Source organism: Nerophis ophidion, linkage group LG02, assembly GCF_033978795.1.
Source record: "Nerophis ophidion isolate RoL-2023_Sa linkage group LG02, RoL_Noph_v1.0, whole genome shotgun sequence".
NCBI classification, from domain to species: Eukaryota; Metazoa; Chordata; class Actinopteri; order Syngnathiformes; family Syngnathidae; genus Nerophis; species Nerophis ophidion.
This window is the reverse complement of record NC_084612.1, coordinates 31,902,158-31,924,947: the sequence shown is the minus strand read 5'-3', so window position 1 is coordinate 31,924,947 and position 22,790 is coordinate 31,902,158. Positions and strand designations below refer to the sequence as shown.

The following is a 22,790-nucleotide window of genomic DNA, read 5'->3' as shown; positions in this document are numbered from 1 at the left end:
GAAGGCGGGGTACACCCGAGACAAGTCGCCATCCATCTCATCGCAGGGCCAACGAAGATAGAGAAGACAACATGGATGGATGGATGAAACTTAAGTATGCATTTGCCTCGACCGTGACAGACATATTTGATGTGACATGGACATTGTTTTTTCATTAAAAAAACTTATAACAAATCTTGACATGCATATCCTTCATAAGAGGAAACGTTATTTTAAGGATAGTTGGGTATGACCATGGCTGTTCATGCATACTGGCTCTCATGGTTGTTGTATGCAAAGGGGGGAAAAAAGCATGTTACTCCGTCTTGATTGTCCAAATGTTTACACCAAATTGCTTGAAACATAAATTGTACTGTTTATAAATCCAAACAATGCAATGATAATTCACAATATAGGGGATTTATTTGTGGGTTTGCAGATGTTTGCCTGATCCATATGATGTTTCCTAAAAATAAAATGCATGCATGGTCTATTTTGTACATGCATAAAAATACCACTCTGGAAGGTCAGTCTTGTACTGGCAAGTAAAGGGAATTTGTTACATAATCAACATGACACTGACATCCACCCAAGTCCACTGTCATGGATTTCCTTGAAAAAAAGTCCTTTCCCTGCTCCCCATTAGCTGCCCCTGATTTTTTTTCTCATCGTTTTCCTCTCTAAGGGGAGGGGGCAGGAGAAGGCGAGGTTCTGTTGTCATATCTGTCAGTCTCGCCAGGGATGGCCCCTCCCACCTCAGCAGAGGCATTACATACTGCTGGTGCTTGTGCTCTTAGCAACGGTGCCTCAGCAACAGAGCCAGGGCAACAGAGCTCCACGGCAACAGAGTGCCGTGTCTACCCAATGGAGCTGCCATTGGGTGGACCAGCTCTTAGGCACTACACCCAGAGCAGACCGAGACCTCACCGACAAAAACTCAACTATCGTCCCAGCAGACCGCAGGTACAGTCAAACATAATATTGGAGCATGATTGCAAAGTAGTGTGTGTATAGAGATCAAATGGAAGGGAGAGAGGAGATGCAATAGGGAGGGGAGAGGCAGGGGGAAGGGAAGGGACGGTTAGAGGGGGAGAGCTGAAAAGATGCCTTCTCCCTACTTGAATAAGCCAGTGCCATTGTGCCGGTAACTAGCTGTGTAAGGAAACCACAAATGCCATTTGCTGTGATTTGCAATAGCGTGATTGAATGAATAGGACTGCAGATGGTAGTTTGGCTTGGAGCGCCCCTTCTCTCTTTGCTCCCTCCGGGGAAAAAAGCCTGCAAACCTTCCCTTTTTTTTTTGCACATGATTGTGTTAAAAAAAATGTGCATCATCTCCCTTTTTTTTCATGGCTCATCGTGTTGACACATAGATTTGCGGCTGTAGACATCCAGTCACTCCCTTAGAGCCAGCAATATCAAGTATCAAGTCCCAATGACTTCTTCTAAATGTGCGCTTTGCTGCAAATTGTCCCCGCTTTTACTGATACTTATGGGCACAGATGTTAATAAGATCAGGATGTTTCAACATAAATAATTGCAATATTGATATTACATTAGCCACACTGGGAAAACGAGAGATCTTGCATGTGAAATCTGTGAGCCCCCCCCACCCCCTCCTCCTCATTCTACGTTACTGAGCAACTGCCTCCCAGGAGGCTGGTTCGTAGCAAAAGATTGAAGCCAAAATTCACCTATAGAGACACTAGTAGAACGGCTGTGTGGGTTTTGTAGAGGTCAGTGTTACATAATTTGAAGTTACATTTGGAGCTTTTTCTCAACAAAATGATGTGAAATGCACATTTGTATTTTGTACAAATGATAGGAGACAATAATTGAAAGTGAAAATGAAGTCCTTGAGCTCATCGGGCGTGTTGATGAAGGAGTGGAGGAGTTTTTTACCAAGAAAGTTCTTCCTGCCGAGATGGAGTGAGTATCACCACTTACAGTTGCTTTAATCCTCTTTTCCACCAATTGCTTTTTCACGCTGGTAAAATATTTTTGTTATTGGAAAAGTCTTACCCAGCTAATAGGTACTTTCATTGGGGAAAGTTTTAGGTTGGGGCTAGGTTTTTTCTTCAACGGGTAATGTCGGTGGAAACAAGCCAAAATTGTGCCAGAAAGGTTTTTGAGAATCCTGGGTGGATGAGAAAAATCCTGTGGTGGAAAAGAGGCTTTTGTCCCTTCATACTGTATTTGTGACACGGGGTTGAAGGATGGAGTCAGATTTCCACATAGACCTGTGCCCCTTTAGGTGTGGCAGGGTACTGTTTGCTTCTCTTCATGACTTGAGGGATAGCTAATTCACATTTGAAGCCTGGCTCGCTGCTGTTTCACTTGTGATTGCTGTTTTTAATTGGGAAATGCACAAAGTTTACTTTTTTAACTTTACAAACATTTTGAAATTATTGGAATCATACAGACAACACATTTATAAGACTGACCAGCGGAGAAATTATAATATTCAATGCTATAATTATTATTTTATTATGAGGACAGGCTAAGCACCCCTTACTGCTTGTCACTGTACTATCAGGAGATGATAGTACAGTGATAAGTGAAAGTTAACAAGCGTATTTTTTGTTTTAGCAATTCTATAATGACAGAATATTCATAATGCTTCTTCTTTCTCTTCAACAATTTACTCAGTAGAGTGCAGGCCTCCACCTAGGCCCAGCTGCACCAAACAAAAATATAAACCCAACACTTTTGTTTAGCTCCCATCATTTAAAAGCTGAATTTAAAGATATAAAACTTTTTATAGGCAAACAAGTGGCCTAATTGATCTCAAATGTTGTTCACAAATCTGTGAAAAATGACTCTTTGCCAAGATAATTCGCTGTGTCGTATCACAATGTTAATAAGACAGCATGATTATTGCACTGGTGTGCCCTCGGCTGCCCACAATAAAAGGTCACTCCAGAATATGCAGTTTTAATACAACAGATGTTGCAAAAGTTGAGCGGGTGTGCACTTGTGCAGTAGGCATGCTGTTTACAGGAATGTCCGCCAAAGCTGTTGCTCATGATACGAATGTTAATTTCCCTACTATAAACCATCTTCAAAGACCTTTCAGAAAATTTTACCAGCACGTCCAACTGGCCTCACAACCACTGACCGGCCCAGGACCACCATATCCAGCATGTTCAGCTAGATAGCTGCTGCAACAATCGCTTTTCATAACCAAAGAATTTCTGCACAAACTGTCAGAAACCGTCTCAAGGAAGCCCAGTTTCATGCTTATTTTATTTGTTTTTTTTAATTTTCATTGGGGGTGTTGGGTTTCGGTTAATTGAGCAGATGTGCCAGCAACTTGAGGATTTCAGGTTAGATCCCCGCTTCTGCTATCACTTGGCTTTGTGTCCTTGGGTAAGACACTTTACCCACCTGCTCCCAGTGCCACCACACTGGTTTAAATGTAGCTTAAATATGTAGATAATTGGTTGCACAATGTAAAGTGCTTTGTGTCTTTAGAAAAAAACGCTATATTAATATAATTCATTTCACATTATTGCATTCATTCAAGGTCAAACAAAATATCAATCAAGATAACATTTAAAAAAATAAAGAGTAAAAAGGAGCAGAAAAAAGTAAAAACTTATATTATCTGCCCCTTTTCACACAGTTACATTTGTTGTTCAACTTATAATACTATTTAGGCAACTTTTCTATATTTAAAACATACATACTTGTCATCTTCATCGAGGTCTTGACCTGAATGCAGTTTGTGTTTGAAACTGAATGTTCGGCAGTGGCGTTGTGTTGGTCCACATTGTGGATCGAGTAGTCCACATGGTGGCCATTGGCTGTGCATTTTCAATACACAGAAATACTATGATGAGATCCTGAGGCCCATTATTGTGCCATTCATCCACGACCATCACCTTAGGTTGCTGTACGCACAGCCCCAAGTTGCACAGATCTGTATACAATTCCTTGAAGCTGGAAGCATACGAGTTCTTGAATGGCCAGCATGCTCACTGGAAATGTCACCTATTGAACATGTTTGGAATACTCTGGATTGGATTATACAATGGTGTATTTCAATTCCTGACAATATCCAGGAACTTTGTATTACAGGTACTGTGATATTTGGGTAATTTCTACTTTTTTAATGGGTTTATTTGAATACTCAATAGTGCCACCTCTTAGGTGTGTCACTACAATGTTTCTTTTTAGCGAATTAATAGGGGTGTAACAATTCATTGTTTGTTTTTAACAACGATCCGATTCGAATCATAATTTGATGATGCGGATAGATTCAGGAACCACATTCATTTATTTAAAACGATGTGATCCAAAACGTTTTAGTGAGTTAAAATTGATTGAGTGACTTTTTAGCAAAAGAAAAATCTACCCGTCTTACTGTGAAATAAATACAGGATGTTGGACATGGTAGGTGAAGTTTCTATATTCTTGTTATTTCTTGTAGGGGCTTAGGTATAGATAAATTATGGATACAAACAAGCAATTTAACAACAATTATTGGCCAATATATTCACATCCTATTTGAATAAAGTGCAACCAACACATAAAATTGATTGTGTATCCCAAAACTTAAGGTTGATTGTGTATTCCCCCAAGCCTGAAAATAACCAAAGTGACACCCATACCCAAAAAAAAAAAAAGAGGAAAAGCCTTCTGTGGAGCCAGTAGTAGACCAATTTGTATTCTACCTGTTCTTAGCAAAATCATCGAAAAACTTGTGTATCTCAAATTTTAAACTATTTCTCCCATCTTAATCTTATTTCTGAGTTTCAGCATGCCTGCAAAAATGGTCACTCTATGTACAGCTACAGTACTTGTCCATTTGACTGATGATTGGCAGCAACAAATTAATGAGAAAAAATATGTTGGCGCTGTTTTGTTAGATTTTAGCGCATCCTAGATCATGGCTTACTGTTGAGAAAGCTTTCTGCATATGGTTTTAAGAACTGTGCAATTAGTTGGATGAATATATATTTAACTAGTAGGTCTCAAACTGTGTATTTTAATGGTAACATTTCTAAGGTAAGGAGAATAGATAGAGGAATTCCTCAAGGCAGCTGCCTTGGTCCTCTGCTCTTCTCAGTTTTTTTTTACTAATGATCTTTTTTTAAATGTAAAAAGAGCATCTATAACTATGTATGCAGATGACTCTACAATACATACATCTTCTAATGATATACGTATTTTAAGCAATGTACTGCAAAGTGAACTGGACTGTGTGTCCAGTTGGGTTGACATTAATGGGATTTTTCTAAATAAAAGTCAAACAAAATACATGATTCTGGGTCAGTCTATGTTTTGGTATTGCAATTTTCTTTTCATAAGGAGATATCGAAAAACAAAAAACGACTGGTTTATTTGAATTTCGTTTTAAAATACAAAAAAAGAAAATTGGAAAACAAAGCGTTTTTGTTTTTTGGTTTTGAAAAGAAAAATGAAAGTCCCCAGTAAACAAAAACGGAAAAACGGACCAAAACAAATGGTTTTTCATCATCTGACACTGGAAGTTTTTTTTTCCAAAGTAAAGGCGGGGATACCCATGGGTCTGGCTAAAATGTCTTTGGAGCTCTACACAGAAAATATTTTAGACATGGCACAACAAGGTCTGACGTTTACATATATGATATATCTACAGTATATGCACATATATGAAAGTGGAGGTAAAAAAAGATTTTTGATCGCACGCCATAGTACAGATTTTCTTACAGGGCAGTCCGCGGTCCTGTCTTTAAAATCACTAGTTCCGGTTCCAATGTCACAAACTGAAAACACATCACTTTTGGTTTGCTTTTCAGCTTCAGTTTCTGTTGATATGTGTGTAGATATTTCAGTAGAATTCTTGGAACTTTTTGCCATGTCTAAAGTATTTTCTTTACATGTTAGTCAGAGTCACAGGCCCACGTACCGTCGTAATTGTCTCTGCCTTTTAAACAATCAGATCGATTCCCCCAAGGACGCTCCATCTATAACAACATAAGACTGTCATGGACATTATTGAATACAGGGATTTAATTACACATGATGGTCTTCTGCTCTTGGACTTTTATAAAACGCTTGACCCGCTGGAACATGACGTTTTTTTTCTAGTACTGGAACACACTGGATTTGGTATTAAGTTTCGGGAGATAATTAGACGACTTTATAATATTAATAATAGTTGTGTCTTACTAGTCTCAGGCGCAAACTCTTCGTAAAAATGAAGAACAAATTTTAACTGCTATTAAAAAGATTCAAGAATTTTCTAATGTATCAGGACTTTGCCTGGACCTTAAAAAATGTGAATTGTTTCCTATCCATGAACGTGTTAATACAAATATTTTCAATGTCCCTGTAAATTCTGAGGTGAGATAATTAGGAATTAACCAATAAAAATAAACACAAAAACAAAATAACTCCCTGAAAACAAACATAGAAAATAAAATTAAAGAATGCCAAACTAAATTTTTGCAAGCCACAAAGAGATTTGTCAATACTTGGACGTATTTACTAAACAAAATGGAAAGTTTATCCAGGTGTATTTATCCTGCTTATTCTCATTTCATACTTACCCGAATAATAAAAACATAAACCAATTCAACTTAAATTTCATTCGTAAAAATAAGACTCATTATACAGGAGAATGGCAACATGGTGAAATAATATAAAGATGGAGGACTAAAAGTTATAGATTTTGATTGTTAAATCAGTGGCTCTCAAACTTTTTTCACTAAGTACCACTTCAAAAAGAGCTTTGCTCACCAAGTACCACCATAATGACCAACATTAAAATACAGTAGCGTTGTCGTCCTACATATTCATACAAAAACAAGGCAGAGTTTTTTTGTTAGCAAGTATATTTAATATTTTATTGCCACTGTAGCATTACACAGTTTGAACAGTAACACCGTGTAGTGTAGGAAAATAAAAGACTTTACTTTAATCAAGTGATTCTTTGGCGAACCACTAGACGCAGCCCTGCTACCATTAATGGTACTCGTACCACAGTTTGAGAATAACTGGTTTAAATGGTACCCCGAAATTGAAATGGTGGAAGTCATGGATTAAAAATTGTGATTATTTCTGGTACTGAATACCCCCAAACAATATTTGATAAATTAGAAGGTACTCCGGCTTCCTCTCACCTTCAAAGACATGCACCTGGGGATAGGTTGTGTGAATGTTGTCTGTCTATCTTTTTGGTCTGCGATAAGGTGCCAACTTGTCCAGGGTGTACACTGCCTTCTGCCCGAATGCAGATGAGATAGGCTCCAGCACCAAGGAAAAGTACAATGTTTTCTTTCCCCCCTTTGCCAACTTCACTGACTTCATCTTCGAAGCACATAGAACAAACGACCCCAGTTTTTCCCTCACTCCAAATCAGTCGAAAAAATCTAATCAGTCAGTCCCAAAAACACGAACAGTTTGAAAGAGGGGCAAGATACGCTAGAAGACAAGTATTTACCCAAAATACAGATGTCGAAGGAAACAACCCAACTTCTCAAATGTTCAGTTCAAGTTACAAGCCCGACGATATCGGGAGACAGTGTCCCATACATCAGAAACCCCATCCTCTGAAGAAGTGCCGGGGTTTTCGAAGAAGGCCACTTGTAGTGTGCAAAGCCTTCCTAAAAGGCAATGGGGTCTGCTTTAAGTGTTGCTTCTCCAGGACCCACCTGGTGAGGAACTGTAAGACGGTTCTCAAGTGCAGTGAATGTGAGAGCGATGACCATGTAGCCGCGCTTCATCCTGGACCTTCACCGTGGGATAAAGACAACAAGGACCCTCCCTCACAGTATGGCGGGGAGAGTGAAAAGAAAGCACCTGGACCAGCAGTCACCTTAAAATATACAGAAATCTGCTGCAAAGGGCAAGGCCTACGGTTCTGTTCCCAGATAGGCCTGGTTAAGATTTATCCCAAAGCACACCCAGACAGAGCTACTAACGTCTACATCCTCCTAGATGACCAAAGCAACAGATCCCTAGCGAGATCTGAATTATTTGACCTCTTCAAAGGTTCAGACACACCCTACACTCTGCGGACAAGTGCAGGAGTCACTGAGACATCCGACGACTGGATCGACTGGATCTTAGCTGGGTCGTCGTAGGGGATGTGTGCCTCGGGTCAGCCCACAAAGCGGCAGCTGTGACTTCCTACCGTACAATTGTACTTGCAAATGGAAAACCATCTCTCCTCACTCCATGTCCCAACCAGATTCAGCTCCTAAGTACACAATGCAATTTCTGCTCACAGCCATAAATTAAACCTCCCTGTCCTTGATGACAGCAACTTGGGCAACACCTGATAAACCCCAGAGCACTAAGGATGATGATCAAGTGGGACTGTCCATCGAAGCCCTTGACTGGGATGCCCTGCTACCAAAGACAAAGGAAGCTGAATGGAAGATGTGGAAAGATTCATTACAAGATTTGCAGGACATCAGGATGCCTAGAGCGTACTCACCTACCACCTTGTCTACCGCTCAGAAGAGAGAGCTTCATTTTTTCTCTGACACTTCAGTAAAGGCTATCGCTGCCGTAGGCTACCTCAAAGTAGTTGACAGCAATGAAGGGTGGCATGTCGGTTTTGTCCTAAGAAAGGCGAATCTAGCACCTCCATCCAGACTAGAATTGGGAGCTGCTGTACTTGCTGTTGGAAATGCCAGAGTTGGTACAGCGAGAGCTGGACGTTTGTATCGACACAATGCATTTATATACAGACATCAGAGTAGTTCTGGGATACATCTACAACCAGACCAGGTGATTCTACGTGTATGTCTGCAACAGGTTGCAGCGAATTAGAAGGTCAACCAAACCAGATCAGTGGCATTACGTACACACAGCTCAAAACCCAGCAGATCATGCTACATGATCAGTTCCTTCAACATAGCTTATGAACAATACATGGCTCACAGGACCCACTTTTCTGTCCCTGCCTGATGAAATTCCTAGATCTGAAATGGAACATCACAAACTTGTCAACCCAGACTATGACAGCAAGGTACATTCCCATGCTACAGCACTCTCCATTCCTCACTCTAAGCTGGGATCTCATCAGTTTGGGCAATTTTCCACGTGTAAGTCACTAGTACGGGCTATCTCTTCCATAACCTACATGCTGGAACGCAAAAGAGCAGCAGTCACAACCGGGGATATCACTAACCCTGTACAGCACAACAACCATTAAAGCACAGACTCTTATAATTAGTTTTGTGCAAAAAAATACTAACCGAGCTGAGCTTGACTGCTTGGCTGCTGGGGAAAAAACATTCCAAAAGATAGTCCCCTAAGAAAGCTGGACCCTTACATGGATGAAAAGGGACTTTTGAGGATAGAATGAAGGCTTAAGCATGCCACACTGGACATTGGAGAGAAGTTTCCTATTATTATTACAGCCCGCAACCAAATTAGGAAGCTCCTTGTGAGACACTACCACCAAAAGGTCAAACATCAGGGTCGTGTCTTCACCGAAGGATCCATTCATACAGCAGGATACTGGATCGTTGGTGCTAAACGGCGCATCAACAGCATTTTCCGCATGTGTGGTTTGCAACAAACTTTGCGGAAGGACTGCTGAACAGAAAATGGCGGATCTTCCCCCGAACCGTTTGCGCGATGAGCCACCTTTTACCTATGTGGGAATTGACGTGTTTGGTCCTTGGTCTGTCACCTTTATAGGAACCCGTAGAGGCCACGCTGAAAGCAAGAGGTGGTCAGTGTTCTTTGCGTGCATGAACACCTGCGCCGTGCACATAGAACTCATCGAATCGATGGAAACATCAGGTTTCATCAACGCTTTACGTCTATTTTTTGCACTGAGAGGGGCTGCAAAGCAGATATGTTCTGACTGGGGGACAAACTTCATTGGTGCCTGCAAGGAGTTGCACATGGTCCTTACAGATCCCAAAGAGCCTAATGTTAGGAAGTATTTTGGTGAGGAAGGGTGTAGGTGGATTTTCAACCCCCCTCATTCCTCCCATATGGGGGGAGCCTGGGAATGCAGGATTGGAGTCTCCAGAAGAATTCTTGACTCCATGCTTCAAAAAACTAGCCGATCACGCCTAACTCATGAACTGTTGTCTACGTTACTGGCAGAAGTAACAGCGATCATTAACGCCACACCACTCACACCTATCTCCTCAGACCTAGAATCGCCTTTCCTTCTGTCCCCTGCTTCGCTATTAATGCAGAAGTTGTGCACTCTCCCTTCCCATCCTGGAACATTTGACAACAAATATCTCTACAGCCAGCAGTGAAGTAAGATGCAGCATCTCGCCAACACCTTTTGGCACAGATGGAGGCGTGAATACCTTCACACACTTCAAAATCGCAACAAGTGGCAAGATGTCAAGCTTAAACTTGACATCTTGCAACAAGAGGGGGACCTTGTGTAGCTCAAAGACAATCAAGGAACGAGTGGCCCCTGGTTCTTGTCACAAAGACTTTCCCCGACCAGGATGGGAATGTCAGGAAGATACAACTCAAGGTCACAAGATCTGGGTCTGCAAAGACTTTTTTGAGACCTGTCTCTGAGACGGTCCTTCTCTTGGCAGCTAATGATACAGACTAATTTAAGTTAGGTTTCTGTAAGTTGTATCAAGCATGTTCCTACTGCATTTTGAAATAGTGGTATAGTATTTATACCAGGCTGGGAGTGTGACGTAACATTTTTAGGTATTATGAGAAGGGACCTTTATTTTTAGTTTCCGGTAGTAGCTGCGCGGCAGTCAGACGCTCACTAGTTTACACGCAAGACATATTTAAGTGTCTCAGCGCTCCTGTTTGTTATTTATTTTTTAATGTCTAGGCAAAGCCCTGAATACATTACATAATTCTTAAATCTTTTCAATAATAGTTGAAATGTTTTCATTTATTCGAAAAAATAGTTGTTTCATCCGCTAATTGACCATTATTTCCGGTGATAACATGCATCCTTGAGGAATGCCCACCTTGATTAGGAAATTTACTAGTAAGACACAGCTATTATTAATATCATAAAGTACTCAAATTATTTCTCGAAAGGTGCCATCTGTAATAATGTTGCCAGAAATGGTACTGTAATCACGGTCAAAATTCTTGAATCCCCTCCCACTCTCCATGACTGAGAATGCCAGATACGCAGGCAAATCCGAATCCTACTCCAAGGAACTTCAAATGGCAATCGACAAGTCCTACGCTTTAGGTTTCTCTTGTTTATGCTTCTTGCAAGGTGGTTTACTAAGTAATTACGCTACATTTTACTAATATCTATTAGCTGAATGTATATATAGAGTTACGCAGCAACATCTTTGTCGGGAGTCGGGACAGATTGTTGGCATTACTGCGCTAAAATGTCCAGTTTGACCGCACGGACCACCATCAAAATAGTTATATATAATAATATGTAATACACAAACCCCGTTTCCATATACGTTGGGAAATTGTGTTAGATGTAAATATAAACGGAATACAATGATTTGCAAATCCTTTTCAACCTATATTCAGTTGAATGCACTACAAAGACAAGATATTTGATGTTCAAACTCATAAACTTTACTTTTTTTTGCAAATAATAATTGACTTAGAATTTCATGGCTGCAACATGTGCCAAAGTAGTTGGGAAAGGACATGTTCACCACTGTGTTACATCACCTTTTCTTTTAACAACACTTAATAAACGTTTGGGAATTGAGGAAACTAATTGTTTAAGCTTTGAAAGTGGGATTCTTTCCCATTCTTGTATTATATACAGCTTCAGTCGTTCAACAGTCCGGGGCCTCCGCTGTCGTATTTTACGCTTCATAATGCGCCACGCATTTTCGATAGGAGACAGGTCTGGACTGCAGGCGGGCCAGGAAAGTACCCGCCCTCTTTTACAATGAAACCACAGTGTTGTAACACGAGCAACATTGCTTGGATGACAACATATGTTGCTCCAAAACCTATATGGACCATTCAGCATTAATGGTGCCTTCACAGATGTGTAAGTTACCCATGCCTTGGGCATTAGTGCATCCCCCATACCATCGCAGATGCTGGCTTTTGAACTTCGCGCCTATAACAATCCGGATGGTTATTTTCCTCTTTATTCCGGAGGACACCACGTCCACAGTTTCCAAATATCATTTGAAATGTGGACTCGTCAGACCACAGAACACTTTTCCACTTTGCATCAGTCCATCTTAGATGAGCTCGGGCCCAGCGAAGCCAGGGGCATTCCTTGGTGTTGTTGATAAGTGGGTTTTGCTTTGCATAGCAGAGTTTTAACTTGCACTTACAGATGTAGCAACCAACTGTAGTTACTAACAGTGGTTTTCCGAAGTGTTCCTGAGCCTATGTGGTGATATCCTTTACACACGGATGTCTGTTTTTGATGCCTGAGGGATCAACGGTCCGTAATATCATCGCTTATGTGCAGTGATTTCTCCAGATTCTCTGAACCTTTTGATGATTTTACGGACCGTAGATGGTAAAATCCCAAAATTCCTTGCAATTCGACAATTTGCTTACAAATTGGTGACCCTCGCTCCATCGTTGTTTGTGAATTAAAAAAAAAATATTCGTCTCTGATGTCATCAACGGTGGAGGGGGTGACGTCATCGGGGGTGTCAACGGAATGTTGTCATCCGTGCCGGTCTCCAGCTGACTGATAGCCCATTCAGTGAAGTGTTTGGCAAAATGGGAGATGGGATTACCAAACAACTGCTGGGAGGAAGACTGGGCTGCTTGTGGCTGGCTGTGTAACGGAGGGAAGGATTGCAGGGTTGGAGCGTCTCTGTCGCGACTTCCGACTTCCTGAGCCCATGTGGTGATATCCTTTACACAATGATGTCGGTTTTTGATGCAGTACCGCCTGAGGGATCAAAAGTCCGTAAAATCATCGCTTACGTGCAGTGATTCTCCAGATTCTCTAAACTTTTTGATGATTTTACGGATCGTAGATGGTAAAATCCCAAAATTCCTTGCAAAAGCTCGTTGAGAAATGTTGTTCTAAAACTGTTCGACAGTTTGCTTACAAAGTGGTGACCCTCACCCCATCCTTGTTTGTGAATTACTTAGCATTTCATTGAAGGTGCTTGTATACCCAATCATGGCACCCAACTGTTCCCAATTAGCCTGCACACCTGTGGGATGTTCCATATAAGTGTTTGATGAGCATTCTTCAACTTTATCAGTATTTATTGCCACCTTTCCCAACTTCTTTGTCACGTGTTGCTGGCATCAAATTCTAAAGTTAATGATTATTTGCAAAAAAACATGTTTATCAGTTTGAACATCAAATATGTTGTCTTTGTAGCATATTCAACTGAATATGGGTCGAAAATGATTCGCAAATCATTGTATTCCGTTTATATTTACATCTAACACAATTTCCCAACTCATATGGAAACGGGGTTTGTAGTATCGATAAAATCAATATATTACCTTTTAAAACGATGGTGGATCGATACCTATCTTACGGAAGGCCAACTTGCCAAGGACAGACTGAAGTAGTTGAATATTAGGAATAGAAATCGTCGTATCGATTAATCGTTACAACCCTACTAATTAACCATGGTGCTAATGTGACTTGCTGCCCTTTTCAGTCTGCCAATATTAGCAAAGCTTTATTGACCAGATCTTGGTTTGTTTCTCTTCAAAGATTTGAACAAGTCAAGTCTCCTGTCCCTCATTCAAAAAATACAAAACAGAGTCAAGGAGTTTTAAAATATCAATAGCATCAGTGTTACATTTATGCCATTACATCGTTTCATTGGAGTGAGGTTTAGGGGGATAAATGTAACGGATGCCAGCGAGTGTCACAAAGCAATGCTACGTTGTGTAAATATAACTCTACGACAGTGGTTCTCAACCTTTTTTCAGTGATGTACCGCCTGTGAACATTTTTTTTGATTCAAGTACCCCCTAATCAGAGCAAAGCATATTTGGTTGAAAAAAAGAGATAAAGAAGCAAAATACAGCACTATGTCATCACTTTCTGATTTATTAAATTGTATAAAAGTACAAAATATTGCTCATTTGTAGTGGTCCTTCTTGAACTATTTGGAAAAAAAGATCTAAAAATAAGTAAAAACTTATTGAACAATAAACAAGTAATTCAATTATAAATAAAGATTTCTACACATTGAAGTAATCATCAACTTAAAGTGTCCTCTTTGGGGATTGTAATAAAGATCCATCTGGATTAATGAACTGAATTCTAAACATTTCTTCACAAAAAAAGAAATCTTTAACATCAATATTTATGGAACATGTCCACAAAAAATATAGCTGTCAACACTGAATATTTCATTGATGCATTTCTTTTCACAGTCTATGAACTTACATTCATATTTTGTTGAAATATTATTCAATAAATATATTTATAAAGGATTTTGGAATTGTTGCTATTTTTAGAATATAAAAAAAAAAAATCTCACGTACCCCTTCGCATACCTTCAAGTACCCCCGGGAGTACGCGTACCCCCATTTGAGAACCACTGCTCTACGACACCAAAAGAGTTAAGCTGGAAAATAAGTTGATAACCCAGGGCTTTTAGTTTATTGAATAGCTCTTTTCGACTTAACTCTTAAATAGTGTGGATTGTCTGGCCTGCTTGTGCAGGATGACCACCATTAGATTCGCACACCTATTGAAGAGGAGTGAACCTAAGGCACACCAGTGCAGCAATAACACGCCTTTCAGTTTCTTGATATGCCACACATATGAGGTGAATGGGTCGCTCGTCAAGCATCCATCTGCAACACCGGAAACGAGGGCTAATTAACGGCGCAATTTTCATGCCTTGTGATTCAATCAAAAAACAATGTGACAGAGATGGATGGACATGAAGATGACAGAAAAATTACCTTTTCCAAAAATCCAATCTTTGTGTTAATATCGGCCAGCACGGTGTAAGAGGGTTTATTAGTGCGTCTGCCTCACAATAAGAATCTCCTGAGTAGTCCTGGGTTCAATCCCGGGCTCGGGATCTTTCTGTGTGGAGTTTGCATGTTCTCCCTGTGACTGCGTGGGTTTCCTCCGGGTACTCCGGCTTCCTCCCACTTCCAAAGACATGCACCTGGGGATAGGTTGATTGGCAACACTAAATTGGCCCTAGGGTGTGAATGTGAGTGTGAATGTTGTCTGTCTATCTGTGTTGGCCCTGCGATGAGGTGGCGGCTTGTCCAGGGTGTTCCCCTGCCTTCCGCCCGATTGTAGCTGAAATAGGCACCAGCGCCCCCCCGCAACACCAACGGGAACAAGCGGTAGAAAATGGATGGATGGATGGATGGATGTGTTAATATCTTGACAAAATGGGAGACTTATTATCCATCCCATCCATCCATTTTCTACCCCTTCTCCCTCACCTCATCACAGGACCAACACAGATAGACAGACAACATTCACACTCACATTCACACACTCGGGTCAATTTAGTGTTGCCAATCAACCTATCCCCAGGTGCATGTCTTTGGAGGTGGGAGGAAGCCGGATGTGAGTAAAAAGGAGCATGCAGCAGCTCACACATTCTCATACATTCTGTAACATCCAGGTTAGAAATTATGTTAGTAAAATGTCTCAAAAATAAACTATGTGTAGGAGCCCAGAATAGTTTTTATTTAAATGTTTACAATATTTCAGGGTTCGTCATGGGGAACCCTTACAATAAAATGTATCCATGAAAATTGTATACAATTGAGTAGATGTATACCATTGTATGTATATCATAAGTAGAAAAATCACATATTTTACCAATTTTCCCAGAAGATTTCCCTTATTTTGAAATCCATATGTTGAGCTCCTCTGACCCGCAGCATTAGACAGGTGTTTTTTTCAATTAATCACAACATTAGCACCACATAAAACATGTCACTATTGTTTTGTTGTTTCCGGAAAAAAACAAAAACAAAAAAACAACCTAAAGCCTTGTCCAGCTGTTTAAGTTAAAGTTAAAGTACCAATGATTGACACACACACACTAGGTGTGGTGAAATGTGTCCTCTGCATTTGACCCATCTCCTTGATCACCTCCTGGGAAGTGAGGGGAGCAGTGGGCAGCAGCAGTGCCACGCCCGGGAATCATTTAAGGTGATTTAACCCCCAATTCCAACCCTTGATGCTGAGTGCCAAGCAGAGAGGCAATGGGTCCCATTTTTTTATAGTCTTTGGTATGACTCGGCCGGGGTTTGAACTCCCAACCTACCGATCTCAAGGCGGACACTCTAACCACTAAGCCACTGAGTAGGTTACCGACATTTACTAGTCATGTTTAGCTAACTTTAACTGCAAATGAATTTTGGTGCCGAATATCGGCTTCCTTGACTACTAACAATATGTATTGGCACTGAAAAAATCCGCTTATTCCCTTCCGGGGTCGCGGAGGGCGCTGGCGCCTATCTCAGCTACAATCGGGCGGAAGGCGGGGTACACACTGGACAAGTCGCTACGTTATCGCAGGGCCAACACAGAAAGACAGACAACATTCACACTCACATTCACACAATAAGCGGTAGAAAATGGATGGATGGATGGATGGACTGAAAAAATCATATCAGTCGATCTCTAGTTTGAAATTCTGTTTGGGTTTTTTTTCTTGTAAAAACATACATGTTGTGTTAACAGAAGACTTAAAACTGTCCATAAGTGTTAACATAGTCTATATGTGCCTTGGAATTAGTTGGCAAACAATCAATGGTGTACCTTGCCTTTCAACTAAGATAGGCTTCAGCTTACCTGTGACCTTAATGTTTTTTTCTTTTAAATTTTACTACAGATGTCCAGCAAATAACTTTTATAATGTCAAAATGCAAAACACTAATGAAAACAACAAAGTTAGTGGTCTAAGACTTTTGCTTAGTGTAGTATGTTACGTATTGATTTTATACAACTGACCCTTGTGCATAGGAAAAAGCAAGATGAGGAACCATTACATGAGGAATCCATCACAGTGGACGAAGTGGTTCCTGCCACCTCCATCCCTTGCCCGCCGCCCACGAAAACACTCAGGAGGAAGCTTGGGGATTTCTTTACCCTCAGAAAGAGACGAGGTGTGAAATCAGAGCCGGGGCATGAGGGCCGACCTAAGAAGGCCTCCATCGCTGATCTAATTCGCCCTCTTAGGGAGGCGGCCAGGGCCGAGAAAGAAAAAGATAAGGACCGTGTCAAAGAACACGAAAAGGAGAATGAAAATGAGAAAGGCAAAGAGCAACCCAGTGGTATCCCCGGAGAGTCGCCTCTACAGGAAACAGCTGCAATGGATGCTCAGCCACTGAGGGGTGAAGGGGTGCCACCCCGCCGTGCTCTCAGAGAAGGGAAGTCCCAGTCTCTTATTTTACTGTCTGGTTCAGCATCAGCGACCGCTAACGCCAGAAAGGTGAGCATGTACACAATTAAAAAACACACGTGTTGTAGGTCTTTAAAATACCTTTTCACTCTTGATTTCAGAAACAGTTTGAAGGACAACATAGCTTTGAACAAAAACTTCATCTAATGCTTCAGCGTATTGGTGTTTCCAAAGCACAGCCAGAAGAGACACAGGTGTGTGTGTTTTTGAATGTAATATACTGCATCCCAACTATGGCGCAATCACCTACTTTCTAAGACAGAGGTAGGGAACCTTCGGCTCTAGAGCCAGATGTGGCTCTTTTGATGACTGCATGTGGCTCTCAGATAAATCTTAGCTGACATTGCTTAACACGATAAGTAATGAATAATTCAGCTGGTAATCACGATGTTAAAAATAACGTTCAAAATATAAAACATTCTAATGCATTTTAATCCATCCATCCATCCATCCATTTCTACCGCACCTGTTCAATAAATAACAATGTTATTAAAAAGAATTCGACTTATTATATTCTAAAAATGTTGGTTTTACTTAAAAAATGCACGCATTTAGTTGTATTCAGTGTTAAAAAATATGATATGGCTCTCACGGAAATACATTTTTAAAATATTTGGCTTTCATGGCTCTCTCAGCCAAAAAGGTTCCCGACCCCTGTTCTAAGAGATATGCAAACACATCAAAGGCACTTCTCAGCCGCCCTTCAGGTCCCACAACCCGCTACTTGTTAGCCTACCATCTGGCTAGAATTTAATTTCTTTATTTCGTCCTCAATCCCAATTTCCAACGACAGTATGAACTTCTCATCTTAAAGTAACAAACAATAGATTTGTGCACTAATGATTAAATATCGCCTATCCTTTTCATAGAATCCAGAGAGGGAGATGAAAAAAGCAGAATCTGAAGGTATGTCAATTTATATCCAGTATATGCAAAACATGAAGGAATTACACTCACAAAGATATATTATGTATGTATGTATTATAATAAGATATAATAATAATAATAATAATAATAATATAAAACTTAACTTTATCTAAATAATTATACATATTTTTTGTCTCAGGCACCATTATTGACAGTAAAGCTGAGCCAACCCCAACTTTTACAAAACACAGAACTATGTCAGCATCATCAGGTAAGCAAAACACGCATTGTATTGATACTGTGCAAAATTCTTAAGCCACGTCAGCCTTTTAAGAACCGTTTTTCTAACGTCATTCTGACATACTGAAACATTTATCAGCATGCATATACAGGAACAAACACATTACATTTGGTGGGGACCTGGGTACAGGTACAGATACAAAGATGGGTATAATGACCAATTAATTGATCAGAATTCAGCCAGTGGTGTGCAATTAATTTTTGAATAATTATGTCTTCAAGCATCAATGAAGCATAATGGAGTGCAGTACTTGGCGTACTATTGATTTACAAACTCTGTTTCCATATGAGTTGGGAAATTGTGTTAGATGTACATATAAACGGAATACAATGATTTGCAAATCCTTTTCAATCCATATTCAATTTAATGCACTACAAAGACAAAATGTTTGATGTTCAAACTCATTAACTTAATTTTTTTTGCAAATAATAATTCACTTAGAATTTCATGGCTGCAACACGTGCCAAAGTAGTTGGGAAAGGACATATTCACCACTGTGTTACATCACCTTTTCGTTTAACAACACTCAATAAACGTTTGGGAATTGAGGAAACTAATTGTTGAAGCTTTGAAAGTGGAATTATTTCCCATTCTTGTTTTATGTTGAGCTTCAGTCTTTCAACAGTCCGGGGTCTCCGCTGTCTTATTTTAAGCTTCATAATGCGCCACACATTTTCGATGGGAGACAGGTCTGGACTGCAGGCGGGCCAGGAAAGTACCCGCACTCTTTTTTTTTTACGAGGCCACGCTGTTGTAACACTTGTCTTGCTGAAATAAGCAGGGGCATCCATGATAACGTTGCTTGGATGACAACATATGTTGTTCCAAAACCTGTATGGACCTTTCAACATTAATGGTCCCTTCACAGATGTGTAAGTTACCCATGCCTGGGGCACTAATACACTCCCATACCATCACAGATGCTGGCTTTTGAACTTTGAGCCTATAACGATCCGAATGGTTATTTTCCTCTTTGTTTTGGAGGACACCACATCCTCTGTTTCCAAATATAATTTGAAATGTGGACTCGTCAGACCACAGAACACCTTTCCACTTTGCATCAGTCCATCTTAGGTAAGTTCGGGCCCAGCTAAGCCAGTGGTGTTTCAGGATATTGTTGATAAATGGGTTTGGCTTTGCATAGTACAGTTTTAACTTACACTTACAGATGTAGCAACCAACTGTAGTTACTGACAGTGGTTTTATGAAGTGTTCCTGAGCCCAGGTGGTGATATCCTTTACACACGGATGTCGATTTTTGATGCAGTACCGCCTGAGGGTTCAAAGGACTGTAATATCATCGCTTACGTGCAGTGATTTCTCTAGATTCTCTGAACTTTTTGATGATTTTACGGACCGTAGATGTAAAAATCCCTGAATCCCTTGCAATAGCTCGTTGAGAAATGTTGTTCTAAAACTATTCGACAATTTGCTTACAAAGTGGTGACCCTCACCCCATCCTTGTTTGTGAATTACTTAGCATTTCATGTAAGCTGCTCTGATACCCAATCATGGCACCCAACTGTTCCCAAATAGCCTGCAGACCTGTGGGATGTTCCATATAAGTGTTTGATGAGCATTCCTCAACTTTATCAGTATTTTTCGCCACTTTTTCCAACTTCTTTGTCACATGTTGCTGGCATCAAATTCCAAAGTTAATGATTATTTGCAAAAAAAAAAGAAAGGTTTATCAGTTTGAACATCAAATATGTTGCCTTTGTAGTATATTCAACTGAATATGGGTTGAAAATGATTTGCAAATCATTATATTCCGTTTATATTTAAATCTAACAGAATTTCCCAACTCATATGGAAACGGGGTTTGTAGTTTAAATTCATTTGTGGTTTAAGGAACATAGAAACATGACATCAGATTTGGGAAGTTGAGCTATAAAACCAATCTCTACTATATTATTTTTCTTTGTGAAACAATGGCATCGAGAAAGGAGTTAAAAACAGGAAGCAATTGATGATTATTGATTTTCCCATAGTTGATGAAGGATGTTTGGTAAAATTCTAATCCCTGGGGGATACAAATTGTATTTTTAGTTTTAGCTATCCTCCACCACTCAGAATCCTTATGGCCCCGCCCATCTGGTCATATTCTTTCATGAACAAGGACGTAGCCTGCTAACTAAAAACTGATACATTTTTGCCATTTTTGGTAGATGTCTATGCTGTTTTGAGTTACAGTCTATTGTTGTTGTAGCACTACCAAAACAAAAATTGTAATTGTGACCTAACACTTTTGCACAGTACCGTATGTATCGTAATAATTGTACTTAACTTTGAATCATCAGATACACGCCATCCAATTCGATCAAGCGTGTCAGCACATGAGTCAGCTGGAAAGCCTCCTTTGCTTCCAAAGCCAGTCGTCAAGCCCGGTCCGGGCCCCACAACATCTGGCCGCAACACGCCTGAGAATGAGCTTGTCCAAATAGAGGAGGGGGAAACAAGCACACCCCCTAAATTAATATCTGCTGCTCCATCTGGTCACGCTACTCCAGCTGTAACCACATACACAAACCCTGACTCGAACAACGATCTTATTTCCTCTTCTAGTACTGTAACGTCTGACTCTGAGTTAGCTACTGTTACCACTACTTCAACACCCACAAACGGTACAGATCAAGGTGGCCAACCTTCTGTGCCTGAAGCACAGCCTGCTAGCACAGAACCATCCACTTCTAATTTCCCAATAGCTGTTACAGAACCCACCACCACCGCCCCTAATACTTCCACTTGCTTGGAATTTTTCACTCCAAGCACCTGTGCCACTTCTGACTCGACAATTTCCATAACCACCTTGGAAACTGTTTTTACTCATCACAGTAAAAGTCTGGCAACACCAGCAGATATGTCAGTTAAGCCATCAAGGCCAGAGTCTAACGGCATAGTCTCTGTTCGTGATGAAGCCTTTACTGTCGTTGCAACTGTAGGACCGATTATCCAACCAGAAGATATCAAATCTAATGCTGCAACCACCTCAATTTCAGCTACTGTAGCTGGTGATGACTTGACATCAGTCGCAGCTACAGCCCCAATATTTTTGAAAAGCACTAAAATCACATCTGTAGCCCTGACCTCAACTCCTCCTGCATCCCATACCCCAATTACCAGCTCCTCCACTATTCCTCCTGCCAGCAACACCACCATAACAACCACAACATCGACTGACTGCATAGACTCTTCTTCCATTGTCCCCAACACCCCATCCAGTGAATCCAACCTCACTACCAGCAGTAATGCAGGTTTAACGACTACAGATGCAATTAGTTCCCCGCTCACGACTGACCCACTTTCCTGTAAGAAGACCAGCTCCGCGCTTTCATCAGGTATGATCTGCCTCCCATCTTCTGATGACTCTAGTCTTACCACTCCAGCACTCACCCATGATAGTCCAGGACGAGATTTACACACAAATATCGACGAAAGATCGAGTCAGCCTGTTAAAGACTTGGGTAAGTATGACTTAATGGAGTAAACTAATTCACGCTCTCTTGTCTTTGGTTAGACATCAGTACATTTTCTTTGAAATTAGCAGGCGTTGAGTTTGAAGTGGTCCAAAAGAAGAAACAAACTGAAATCAAGATAGTCGTGGATGATGTGGAGGCAAGTGAGCCTTGTATGGAGAAAGCAACTCAAGACAACAGCGATGGAGCGACAAAGAAAGAGGTACAAGAAGCAAGTGTGAAAGCAGAAGACGTCACAGTTTTCGCTGTGGGGGGAGTGACTGAATCTACATCCGAAAACAAGCGCCGAAACCAAGAAGAAACAGAGTCCGTGGATGGGAAGTAATTAAAAAGGGATACTTATGGAATTGCTGAATTTGGGACCAACTACTGTGACGTAGGCAGGGTAGGCCACAGTAAAGATTAAAGTTTAAATGATCCATGGCACTTCCTATACAGGGACCACCAACACAACAGCAGCACACCACACACCCAGTGGGCCACTGGACCAAAGAACAGAGATCCCCTTGGTGTGATATAATCGACAATTCCAGCAGTGTCTTTGTCCTTTTTTTTAACTTGTGTTTGATTTTTTTTTTGCATTGCACGTATGATTATGTACTATAAAAAAGTACCGTGTTTTAAAGACACCATGTTTACAATAGAGGGATAAAAGAAAATAGATATGACTATTAAATGGATTATTGAATTGATCGTTAGTGAGACGTTTTTTTGTAAGACAAGTAAACTTTTCTCCATGAAATCTGTTAATTCATTTGTCTATGACCTGGTCTAGTTTGCATATAAGATATACATGCATGCTCCATTATGGTGTTAAATGGGTTTATGTTGTAAATGAACAAACTCTCCCATTTTGTGCCAGACCACATTAAGTGGTTCAAAGCTGTGGTAATGCTT

General features: G+C 40.5%; 1 protein-coding gene across 1 annotated transcript; it reads left to right on the top strand.

The window, feature by feature from the left end:
* Window positions 1-720: 720 nt before the first annotated feature.
* LOC133548236 (uncharacterized) lies at window positions 721-22,586 on the top strand. Its single transcript, XM_061893555.1, has 8 exons — window positions 721-942; window positions 1,805-1,908; window positions 16,811-17,279; window positions 17,351-17,443; window positions 18,119-18,155; window positions 18,316-18,387; window positions 20,718-21,881; window positions 21,965-22,586. Exons 1-8 carry the CDS (start codon window positions 721-723, stop codon window positions 22,216-22,218), a joined length of 2,415 nt encoding a protein of 804 aa, XP_061749539.1. The 3' UTR covers window positions 22,219-22,586.
* The last annotated feature ends 204 nt before the right edge of the window (window positions 22,587-22,790 follow it).